This window comes from Nerophis lumbriciformis, linkage group LG08 (genome assembly GCF_033978685.3).
Source record: "Nerophis lumbriciformis linkage group LG08, RoL_Nlum_v2.1, whole genome shotgun sequence".
Taxonomy (NCBI): domain Eukaryota; kingdom Metazoa; phylum Chordata; class Actinopteri; order Syngnathiformes; family Syngnathidae; genus Nerophis; species Nerophis lumbriciformis.
The window spans coordinates 27,009,649-27,022,967 of NC_084555.2; the positions used below are offsets into that span (position 1 = coordinate 27,009,649).

Consider the following 13,319-nt stretch of genomic DNA (forward strand, 5'->3'; position numbering starts at 1 on the left):
ATTTCATGAAAGCTGCTTTTATACCCACTTGTGCCAGCTTTTTTGAAACATGTTGCAGGCATCAAATTCCAAATGAGCTAATATTTGCAAAAAATAACGTTTTCCAGTTTGCACGTTAAGTATCTTGTCTTTGCAGTCTATTCAATTGAATATAGGTTGAAAAGGATTTGAAAATCATTGTATTCTTTTTATTTACGATTTACACAACGTTCCAACTTCACTGGTTTTGGGTTTTGTATGTATAAATGAATTATGGATACAAACAAACAAGTAAACAACATTTAATGGCCAATGCATTCACATCTTATTTGAATAATGTGCAAGCAACAATTGTAAATCAAGTCCCCCAACCCGGCCATACAGTATCTGTACTCCATCCTGGCGTCGTCGATGAAGGACAGCATCCCAGATGAGCGGGAGCATGTATCGCGCCCTCATCCTTGTTGATGGTGTTGGCCCCTCGCTTCTTAATTTCTATTGCCTCATTCACCTTTGTCTTGTATTTGTTTCTGATGCAGTTACTTTTCCTTGTCTGTTAGTTGTTGTTGCTTCATGTTGTGTACCGGAAGTTGGTGCGTCCCCATAACTTGCTCCGCTGTCACTTCTATTGTGTTGGTTGCGTCTTTTGTGGCTTAAAGTTGTATTGCGGCTTGATGTTGTGTTGTGGCTTTATATTTTTGTGTTGTTTCGTTTGTCTTTGTTGTGGATTTTGCAATTGTGCTGTAGCTGAAAGTTTTTGTGTTGTAATCAATGATATTGTCTTGTGAAGTTCGCGTTTGATATAGCCTTTCTTTACCACTGTAGCTATCCGCCATTTTTTTTAATGACGTCACAGACGGGGAAATAGACTTAATGTTTAACGTCCCTATTTTTTAAGTATTAAACTTCATCTAAAGTCTGCCATTATTGAATCCAATGTTTTCCTTTTTCCAGTATCGATAAAATCGATCGATTCCCTTTTAAAACAAAAAACTTAGATCGATACCTATCAGCTGGAAGGCAAACTTTCTGAGCAGAGATCTATATACCGTATTTTTCGGACTATAAGTTGCACCAGCCGAAAATGCATAATAAAGAAGGAAAAAACATATATAAGTCGCACTGGAGTATAAGTTGCATTTTTTGGGGAAATTTATTTGATAAAACCCAACACCAAGAATAGACATTTGGAAGACAATTTAAAATAAATAAAGAATAGTGAACAACAGGCTGAATAAGTGTACGTTATATGAGGCATAAATAACCAACTGAGAACGTGCCTGGTATGTTAACATAACATATTATGGTAAGAGTCATTCAAATAACGATAACATATAGAACATGCTATACGTTTACCAAACAATCTGTCACTCCTAATCGCTAAATCCCATGAAATCTTATACGTCTAATCTCTTACGTGAATGAGCTAAATAATATTACTTGATATTTTACGGTAATGTGTTAATAATTTCACACATAAGTCGCTCCTGAGTATAAGTCTTTGAAACTATGAAAAAAACTGCGACTTATAGTCCGAAAAATACGGTACTTGAAATTTAGGAATATAAATCGGTCTATCGATATATCATTAGGTACATAACTAATTATCATACTTGCCAACCTTGAAATCTCCGAATTCGGGAGGGGGCGGGGGGCGTAGTTGGGGGCGTGGTTAAGAGGGGAGGAGTATATTTACAGCTACAATTCACCAAGTCAAGTATTTCATATATATATATATATATATATAAGAAATACTAAGTCAAGTATTTCATATATATATATATATATATACACAGGTAAAAGCCAGTAAATTAGAATATTTTGAAAAACTTGATTTATTTCAGTAATTGCATTCAAAAGGTGTAACTTGTACATTATATTTATTCATTGCACACAGACTGATGCATTCAAATGTTTATTTCATTTAATTTTGATGATTTGAAGTGGCAACAAATGAAAATCCAAAATTCCGTGTGTCACAAAATTAGAATATTGTGTAAGGCTAATACAAAAAAGGGATTTTTAGAAATGTTGGCCAACTGAAAAGTATGAAAATGAAAAATATGAGCATGTACAATACTCAATACTTGGTTGGAGCTCCTTTTGCCTCAATTACTGCGTTAATGCGGCGTGGCATGGAGTCGATGAGTTTCTGGCACTGCTCAGGTGTTATGAGAGCCCAGGTTGCTCTGATAGTGGCCTTCAACTCTTCTGCGTTTTTGGGTCTGGCATTCTGCATCTTCCTTTTCACAATACCCCACAGATTTTCTATGGGGCTAAGGTCAGGGGAGTTGGCGGGCCAATTTAGAACAGAAATACCATGGTCCGTAAACCAGGCACGGGTAGATTTTGCGCTGTGTGCAGGCGCCAAGTCCTGTTGGAACTTGAAATCTCCATCTCCATAGAGCAGGTCAGCAGCAGGAAGCATGAAGTGCTCTAAAACTTGCTGGTAGACGGCTGCGTTGACCCTGGATCTCAGGAAACAGAGTGGACCGACACCAGCAGATGACATGGCACCCCAAACCATCACTGATGGTGGAAACTTTACACTAGACTTCAGGCAACGTGGATCCTGTGCCTCTCCTGTCTTCCTCCAGACTCTGGGACCTCGATTTCCAAAGCAAATGCAAAATTTGCATGGTTGGGTGATGGTTTGGGGTGCCATGTCATCTGCTGGTGTCGGTCCACTCTGTTTCCTGAGATCCAGGGTCAACGCAGCCGTCTACCAGCAAGTTTTAGAGCACTTCATGCTTCCTGCTGCTGACCTGCTCTATGGAGATGGAGATTTCAAGTTCCAACAGGACTTGGCGCCTGCACACAGCGCAAAATCTACCCGTGCCTGGTTTACGGACCATGGTATTTCTGTTCTAAATTGGCCCGCCAACTCCCCTGACCTTAGCCCCATAGAAAATCTGTGGGGTATTGTGAAAAGGAAGATGCAGAATGCCAGACCCAAAAACGCAGAAGAGTTGAAGGCCACTATCAGAGCAACCTGGGCTCTCATAACACCTGAGCAGTGCCAGAAACTCATCGACTCCATGCCACGCCGCATTAACGCAGTAATTGAGGCAAAAGGAGCTCCAACCAAGTATTGAGTATTGTACATGCTCATATTTTTCATTTTCATACTTTTCAGTTGGCCAACATTTCTAAAAATCCCTTTTTTGTATTAGCCTTAAGTAATATTCTAATTTTGTGACACACGGAATTTTGGATTTTCATTTGTTGCCACTTCAAATCATCAAAATTAAATGAAATAAACATTTGAATGCATCAGTCTGTGTGCAATGAATAAATATAATGTACAAGTTACACCTTTTGAATGCAATTACTGAAATAAATCAAGTTTTTCAAAATATTCTAATTTACTGGCTTTTACCTGTATATATATATATATATATATATACATATATACACACAAGAAATACTTGACTTTCAGTGAATTCTAGCTATAAATATATATTTCTTTTATGATATATATATATATATATATAAAATAAATACTTGAATTTCAGTGTTCATTTATTTACACATATAAACACACATAACACTCATCTACTCATTGTTGAGTTAAGGGTTGAATTGTCCATCCTTGTTCTATTCTCTGTCACTATTTTTCTAACCGTGCTGAACACCCTCTCTGATGATGCATTGCTGTGTGGCACGCACAAAAGTGCTTTCATCAAATGCACTAGATGGCAGTATTGTCCTGTTTAAGAGTGTCACAACATTGCTGTTTACGGCAGACAAACTGCTTTACGGTAGACGAAAACGTGACTGCTGTTGTTGTGTGTTGTTGCCACGCTGGGAGGACGTTAATGAAACTGCCTAACAATAAACCCACATAAGAAACCAAGAACTCGCCCTCCATCATTCTACAGTTATAACGTGATTGGGCAGGTACGCTGTTTATATTGTGGGAAAGCGGTGGACCTGAGTCCGCCTGAATTTCGGGAGATTTTCGGGAGAAAATGTGTCCCCGGAGGTTTTCGGGAGAGGCGCTGAATTTCGGGAGTCTCCCGGAAAATTCGGCAGGGTTGGCAAGTATGCCTGATTATTAACATATTTTCTATGTGAAAAACACTTCAAGCTATATGCATTTTTATTCTTCACAATTGCAGTCAGTGCCGCAGCTGGCTCCCAAGCAAGCGTGCACTGAAGAAAAAAAAAAGTGGTATCAATGAATAAGCACCGCAGGACTGCTTCTGAAATGCCCATAAGAAGTGGTACATAACTGCCGCTTGTTTAAAAACATAACAAAACGTGAAAGGTAGGAGCATGATGACAGGAAATGATCGAGTGTCTAATTGGTGACGCCCTATATAGTACCAGATAAATCCTCATTTAAATAAGATGTTTCATTTGCACACACACATTAATAGCTCACCCACAACACGGCCCTAAATGTGCACGCTATTGTGTTGTTTGCACACGCTGTTTAGCGCGTGGTATTTGGATCTTAGTAAATCAGGCCCAAAGTGGTTTGAGAAGTGTGTTCGAAGTCAGTAGAGAACAAAGCCTTTTGCAGCAGTAAAGGTGGACAAAGAAAAGCAAATACAGAGAGAAGATGACAACAGGCGTGCAGCTCCTGGATTGATCGTTTAAGACGAGCGGTAAGAAATTAACATGAAGGAAAAATTTATATGACGTGGAAAAAGAGGGGATATAATGGTGATAGACAGAAAGGAAGACATTCATTTCTCACCTGTCCCACTCGTTGTATAGCCTGGGGAGGGAGAGAACACCTGCGAGGCAAAGTCTTCAAATGTCATGACCTCTCTGTGATTCTGGACAATGGCCTCCAAGTAGAGCGCCCTTTCTTCATAGCTGGTTAACTCTCGTTAAGGGATAGAACACTAGGTAGCACAAAAACAGCAACACAGTCAACAGTAAAGCATGCAATTCCTATCTATATTTTCTGAGGCAATCCTTAAAATGCCCTACTAGAAACCATATGATTAGAAAAAAGAATGACCTAAAACCTTTTCACCCCATTTCCAAATCCTACTTGTGAAAGTGACTGCATTCTGTTGCGAAAATAAAGCATGTTCATATCTGCTGCATGCCACGTTTTGCAGTTTTCTTTCTGCACAGTACTGGTTCGGCTCAATTGCACTCAAGCAGTGGTAAACTGCAAAAGCCAAGCTGCATTGAACACATCCAACAATGAAGGAGGGTTTACCCTGTATTTCCTGCTTGGAATGTGGCTGTTGGCCATCCAGGAGGAGACTGAGGGCAGAAAAAAACTGACCACTGCAGTGGAGGGTGTGAAGTATAATAATATTGCAAGGCTCTGTAAGAGAGGAAGCTCATGTTATGATGTGTGTTTGTGTTACGGCAAAGGAGCTGGGAGATGAGTAGGTACTGTGCATTGAACATGGGGCACATCAGGAGTGTGTTAAAGCTGAAATTCCCCTTTGTTCAGTCCCTCCCATAATTACGGAATGCTTTGAATTTTAATTTACAGAATGTACATGAACTTTATCATGCTCTAATTGTCTACATGCTTGCTGGTCAGAAGCTTCCTGCTCTGTCATCCACAAGTTGCAGACATTCTCCATTTTATGTTTTACACTTGAAAAATGATTGTCCATCTTAAATATTAATTTATGTTCCAACACAATTACCTCTGTACGTTAAGAACATTGGTGAATTGTTTAGAGCAATCTATAGCGCTAATTTTTGTTGGTAAATGAGAGACAATTACAGATTTTCATCATACTTCAACATCTCTAACATGTAAATGCCGCCTCTTTGCTAGGTCAGCATTGCAAATGAAAATATGTTCTTAATTGTCATACCCAGAACAAATAAAGGTTAAATAAATATATATATAAATACATGCAATCTAAGAATTGAAGAAGTTGGCGTATTGCTAAGTTTTATATACTTCATTACCCAGAGGGCTTAGCGCCGTAGACAGGAACCGGAAATAATTCTGACCTACGCGGGAGGATGACAATTGCGCCATTTGAGCACTAAAGACTTGATATTATATTGATATCATTGTCTTTCCTGCTTCGCCTACACAAGAAACTAAATTCGATTGGTGCAAACAACGCTTATTGGCTAAAATGTGCGGGGAAGTTGTGGGCATCGGACAAAGTTGCAAGCATGTGCATAATTCACAGGGACTGGCTGAATTTGCATCAATTGGAGCGATCGCGAATTCCTGGAGGGACATTTTATAGTCCACAACAATAACCAAAGAAACCCAGAAAATTCTTGGAGGGAAGGCTTTATGTTGATGTGTGCTTGTGCATGCACATGGAGCTTACCCAGGATCACTAAATAAATAATAAATGGGTTATACTTGTATAGCGCTTTTCTACCTTCAAGGTACTCAAAGCGCTTTGACAGTATTACCACATTCACCCATTCACACAAACATTCACACACTGATGGCGGGAGCTGCAATGCAAGGCGCTAACCAGCAGCCATCAGGAGCAAGGGGTGAACTGTCTTGCCCAAGGACACAACAGACGTGACTAGGATGGTAGAAGGTGGGAATTGAACCCCAGCAACCAGCAACTCTCCGATTGCTGGCACGGCCACTCTACCAACTTCGCCACGCCGCCCCACTAGTACTTATGTTGCTCGTAAATATCATTTGATGATACTAGTAGCAATACTCGTGCTAACTTAGGATCATTTATTCCTAAAGTGACAATTTTTCAGTGGTAGTTTTATCTGGCAGACGAAAGTGAACCAAAAAAGAAAACCAGGGGGGAAAAAAAGAAAAAGAACATAACCAAATATGGACCCATCAGTCATGCCACATTGCCCAAAATGTGCACACGGCCTCTAAAATTGTAGTAAAAAATAAAGAGTACATCACGATTGGGTGTGATGCTCTTAACAATCTCCTCTCCCCCTCTGTAATAGAACTCCTGCTGTAGGCAACCCGTCGACGACCACCTCGCCTGATACGCTGCCCGCCACTTCCCTGTGTCATCAGGGGGAAAATTGAAGCCATTTGAAATTCCGAGTGACAAGCAGCAACTGGAGCCTGGGCAGCCAGCATGCAGGATGGACGGCCGTAATGGAAATGGGAGGGGAAAGTCCAAATAAATAAATAGGCCTGCAAAATGGCTGTGGGTGACGGTACAAAACATTCTGACAGCCATTATCATGTCATTACGGAAGATGCAGCGTGCCAAGTCTGTTGTGGAATGGAGGCAGGGGCTTGGTAAAAATATGCTAAAGGAAACTACTGAAGTAAAAAGGTCTCTGTGATGGCACTTTCAGGACACAACCATCCATGTGCGACAATAACTCGTTATCCTCACTGCAGTCTGTTTGCCGCTATTGACGACCCATTACAATCACATTCTCAGTGAAAAACATACAGTTCAACAACCCTCCCCCTCATTCCATTATGACAGCCCAGCGTGAGGCGGTGCAGGGCGGCAGCTAACGCCAAGGATGAACCAGGTTGAGCGGAGATAGGTTGGACCAGACTGAGAAGATTCGGCCTGGGTTAGATAGATAGGACGAGACAGTGGCTGGGCAGGAGGCCTGCTGCGGGCACATGCCGCCACAGCGGGGGCCAACGCAGCCATGACCAATGGCTTAGAGGAAACCATAGCAAAGTGGGGTTGACGGGCAGCTGAGCCGGGACACTCCAGCAGGTATGATGGCCAAGCTGCTCACAGGGGCGGACAGAGGGTAGCGGACAAGCGACGACAAAGGCAGGGGTAAAATACAGAAGTGGTTCATAGGTTTAATTACGATTGACCCTGTGAGCAAAACAATGTCTATAAGGTAAAATATTGAGAGTGAAATGATGTGGGAATTGTTGTTGTTTTTTAAGTTGTATAATTACTGGTGCATCCAATCCATGAAGAACTCAATACCATGTAAAAACCCTCAAATGCTCTTCATAGGTCTTCTTAGTCATGTCACTGCTTTCTGTCACAAGCTGGAAACAGTGTTGGACAAAGAGAGGGCATCCCAGGCTCTGCTGCCATGGTAACCTGGGTCACAGCTCTGTGTGGTGGGTCGTTTGGAGGGTTTTATAGATGACTAAAAAGGGAAATGATGTTTGTGAAAGTGTGAACAATGTGCCCAGTTAGGCGATGAGTGGAAGACAAATACACGCAACGAAAGGAGTAAATGAAAAGAAATGAGACAAGTTTAAATGAAGCCAACAAATGGAGGGGGAGGAAAGATGAGGAGAGACAGAGAACCTCAGCACAGCGTGGGTCAACAGAGCCATATGGCCGTCCATTATCAGAGATGCAGATGACTGCAGGCCTGTTATTGAGATTCCTAAAGCAAATATTGACTCCAGCTGGAGGCGCTCTTCTCCAACTCTGACACATGCCTCTTTTCCAATACTTCCTTCCGCTGCCCGCTACCCAAGTTAGACAAATGGATTACATTAGATGAGCAACTTTCAAGAATAAAACAAAAGGCAAGATAGTGTAGAATTATCAGAAGGCAGGGCTAAATACATGACAGGGGAACGAGGGAGAGAGGGACACATAGCGAGGGAGGGTGACTAATGAAAGCTGCTTTGCAGAAGAGTGAACATGAGAGCCGTAATCAGCTCACTTAAGTAAATGTACAATCCGATCTGCGAGTAAAAAATTGTGGCACAGACATCAGACCTGATGCATAGTAGGGGGGTCATCTTGCCTTCTCGAGCTTGCATGCTGCTTTCTCTTTCTGTTTGTCTCTAATTACTAAGGCAGTGGTACAGCTTGTTCCTCTGCATATGCAGTCGCTGCTGCGTCCATGTGTTAACTTAATCATGGGACACATCCAGAACAGCGATGTAAAGATTACATGCAAGCAAGAACCCTTCATCTACACTCAATTATTGTTTTAGGGGAAGATATCATTTGACTCATGAAATGTAACTGCAGTGTCATACTAAATGCTGAACATATTGTCAATAGGTTAATGTGGATTATTAACTCCACCAGGTGGTTATGTAATTGTTGCCATTAGTTTGTCTATTAGTAAGTTAGAGGTAGGGCTGCAGCTATTGATTATTTTAGTAATTGATTAATTTATCGATTAGATTGATTAAATGAGCAGTCATCCATCCATTTTCTACCGCTTGTCCCTTTCGGAGTGGCGGGGGGTGCTGGAGCCTATCTCAGCTGCATTCGGGCGGAAGGCGGGGTACACCCTGGACAAGTCGCCACCTCATCAGTCATATAAAATACATTTCAAAGGATCTATGTGTATTTTAGGGAAACTTGTTTAAAATAGCAAATGTTCTGCTTTCAATAACCTTATTTTTTTTAAATAAATGCACATTCAAAACATTAACATTTCACTTTTAACATGTGTGCATTAATAATAATAAAAAAATCTCCAACTCACAGATCACGGCACACAGAGACCACTGCTGTCATGTGCGCGGACGTGCAAAAACTCTGTCGTCGTATTTAAAGTTAAGGGCACTAAGTGCGGTCCAAATTTTAATAGTTGCACTCTTTAAATGATTAATCAGAGCAATAAGATATAAATCAACGTTTATTTCTAATTTAATCAATCAATTAATTGTTGCAGCCCAAAACATAACTAAAAAAGTAAGGGCCGTTTTTTTTTTTTAAACTTTCATGTAATGCCAAAAATGGAATAAAAAACAACTAATTAGATTTTGGACCTGATCCGGATCATTTATACTACATAACCTTAAATTTACGCTATGACCCTTAGCTTCAGTGCGTGTATGCTAGTGCTTCTGCAGAGTCATAAAAAAATGGATGGCTGTCAAAAGTGTTCACTCTATAGATAGCTCATTGCCTATAACTTTTTGAGCTATTAAGAGCTCCAAAAATTAGGGGTGGATAATCATCCAACTGTTAGGAAATGTTCGAAATATGATAAGTAACAAATACATTTTGAGGCTGATCTGGATACATTCTACTGCGTTACTTAACATTTACATTACGAGCTTCCAATTCTGTGTGTGTGTATGCTAGAGGCCTCACTTGCACCAAGAGAGACAAAGACAGTGGATTACTGACTCGGTTTCTTTCATTCCGCTATAGATAGCTCAAATAGTTATGGGTGTATTTCCATCTAACTTTCAGGAAATGTCCTAAATGGGATAAGAAACTAAGAAACAAGTGATTACATTTTGGGGCTGCTGCAGATCTCCGTCTAGAATTAGGACTTGTTTACTATTAAGAAGTAGGCCATGGCGGAGGTCCGCTCTCATCCAAGTGCTTTCCTAATGGTAAGGATGATTCAGACAAATAAAATGGATTCTATGTATATGTTAATGAGATATTTTGGTTAGAGATGAATAAATCAAAGAGGTACCTCCTACATATACATTATATATATATATGTACCCCGCCTTCCGCCCGATTGTAGCCGAGATAGGCTCCAGCGCCCCCCGCGACCCCAAAGGGAATAAGCGGTAGAAAATGGATGGATGGATGGATTATCAAAAACCACAAAATACAATCAGTTTGAGTTGCTGGTCGCAGCCAAGCCGTGCACTCCATGTTGCCTCAATTACTTTGTGATGTACTCTTTCAAAAACTCCACATAACTGACAGAGTTCTGCCAGAATTTAAACAATGAATCTATTATACCTGGGGTGCTGTAATGGATACTGACTATATAAATAGTTATTGCATTAGTATATTTTTGGTGGCGTCCAAAGAGAGGTTTTTTTTCATTAAACAGCCCCACTGTATTGTTCCTATTTCTCGTCAGTAAAATGTCACAGCATCTGAAAATTGTAAGCAAAGAACACGTAAGACCAAAACATAATGTTTATATGAAGTACATTACAAGAGTATTATGTCGCAGGGTGGAGGACAGAGTAAAACAACTTGCACTGAGCCTAGTCTATAAAATCCGCTACACCTCCCTGATACCGAAGTACATGTCAAACTACTTCCTTAACGTAAATGACCGCCATAACCACAACACCAGAGGGAGCTCCACTAACCACGTTAAACCCAGATTCCGAACTAACAAAGGTCTTAAATCATTCTCTTTCTATGCCACATCAATGTGGAATGCCCTCCCAACAAGTATAAAAGAAAGTGCATCTCTATCCTCCTTCAAAACCGCAATAAAAGTTCACCTCCAGGCAACTTCAACCCTAAACTAACACCCTCCCCGGATTGTTAATAATCAAATGCAGATACTTTTTCTTATGCCTTCTGATCTCTCTCTCTGCCCACTACTTGCTGTCCATATCCTACCAAGTCAGACCTACACTGTTCCAATATCCATTTCTCTGTTCTCAATTGTTGATGACTGATGATAACAACCAAACCTAACCCCCCCCCCCCCCCCCCCCCCTGCATTGTAAATAATGTAAATAATTCAATGTGATTATCTTGTGTGATGACTGTATTATGATGATAGTATATATCTGATAGTATATATCTGTATCATGCATCAATTTAAGTGGACCCCGACTTAAACAAGTTGTAAATAATGTAAATAATTCAATGTGATTATCTTGTGTGATGACTGTATTATGATGATAGTATATATCTGATAGTATATATCTGTATCATGCATCAATTTAAGTGGACCCCGACTTAAACAAGTTGAAAAACTTATTCGGGTGTTACCATTTAGTGGTCAATTGTACGGAATATGTACTTCACTGTGCAACCTATTAATAAAAGTCTCAATCAATCAATCAAAGCCCATGTGAAGAAAAGACCGCATGTGACACAAATACAGGGCAACTTTGGGACCAATGTATTATTTTCCTGAGTTAATTGCTGCATAGCAGCAAACAGCATATCATGCGCGGTCTTTGAAAAAGACGGTTATGGAAGTGGCACAATGATCCACATGCTGAGCATGCAATGTGACGTCAAGACAACCTGATTCGATCGATTCCATCCAGGTGGATACTTTACTATGTACCTAGTTATCATTTAATTTAATTGGGGAAATGACTTTATGGTAAGTTTGTATTATGCCTGATGATCTATGGCTGGAATTTTACTGTGAGTGACAGTGTACACGCCAAACATGTACACAACCATACAGGTCAACTATGCACACATCTTGCAGCTTAAATGGACAAAGACATATAGGATGACACCTTCGTAGGGATATGGGTCCACATACGTGCGTATGCATATGCATCTATGCTATGTGCATGTATGTGTGCAGCCCAGATGGCAGGAGGGGGGCTTTGAGGGAAAGCAGGGGTCAAGCATCTTTGTGGATCAAAGCCAAGGTCAGGTCAGCTGCAGTGGCCCATGTTCAAGGTGAATGAAGGCCTCAGATGGCTCTTCATTAGCAGGCGGCTTTATCTCTGCTGGACCCCATCAGCACCAACCATCATCACCATCTCCCTCTTTTTAGCCTTACGCCCACAGGGACCTGTCCAAAGAGATCCATTTTTTGCGACCCCCCCTCCACCCTCCCCCCAAAAGTAGCCGCCTAATACACATGCTCACACATGCACATGCACACACACACACACACACACACACACAAAAAAACAAAAACACACCATATTCCCCCAAAAGCCAATGTTGACCTTTGATCTGGTTTCTCCCTGGAGAGCTTCCTAACCATGCAGCCTCAGTCTTTGTACTCCTCAGTTGCCCTGCTGACAGAAGGTCTCATGCAACCACTGACACACACAACCTTCGAACACACCGAGCTGTTCCACACATCTTTTTGTTGAACAATAATTTATTTACATTAACATTGCTTAGCTCAAATAGATTACATGGTGATAAAGTGTAGAAACTCCAAAATGAGGTTACAATACAGCCATAAATGTAGTACTCAGCTTAACATTTCCACTGGATAAATTAAATAAAAAGTAATTAAAACACAGTATGGTGAGGACACATATGTACAATGAGACATTTAATAATAAAGGTGGACTTCGGTTTACAACATTCCGTGGTTACAAACATGATGCCATAAATTAATTAAAAACTTGATTTACGTCCCATAACAAGAGATATGGTGGTGAACTAGTTACAGCTTGTTTAGCCTTTATGCGCCTGTGTGTGCGTGAGGCAGCTGCAGCTCAGGTGTGCTTCACACTGAGAAAGAATAATTCACTTTTCTCCCTTGATTATCTCTCCTAAGTGTGAGGCAGACTCTACTGGGGGCAGCTCTAAAAATAAAAGGAAAGTTAAAGTAAAAAGTGAAGTTAGATATTGTAAAACGCTCAGTGGACAAATCAACATTGGCTACAAGCTGCTAAAACGCCACAACCCTCATGGAGGGTAAAGATGGTATCTTTGAACATACGAAATTGACAATGATAACTAATAGGGGTGAACATTTTTTATTTTCAAATTAATCGCGATTCTTATTTGTGACAATTCTCAATTGCTTGAAAAAAATCCAACTTTTTTTCCCCCCACTCT

At 40.6% G+C, this 13,319-nt stretch overlaps 1 protein-coding gene across 7 annotated transcripts in view; it reads right to left on the bottom strand.

Moving 5' to 3' along the window:
- ralgapa2 (Ral GTPase activating protein catalytic subunit alpha 2) overlaps window positions 1-13,319 on the bottom strand; it is a 273,154-nt gene that overhangs the window by 21,980 nt on the left and 237,855 nt on the right. For all 7 annotated transcript variants that reach the window (XM_072913656.1, XM_072913661.1, XM_072913662.1 and 4 more), the window contains one exon: window positions 4,685-4,806. In XM_072913656.1, coding sequence (XP_072769757.1) covers window positions 4,685-4,806 — 122 coding nt within the window. The remainder of the gene's footprint in view (window positions 1-4,684; window positions 4,807-13,319) is intronic.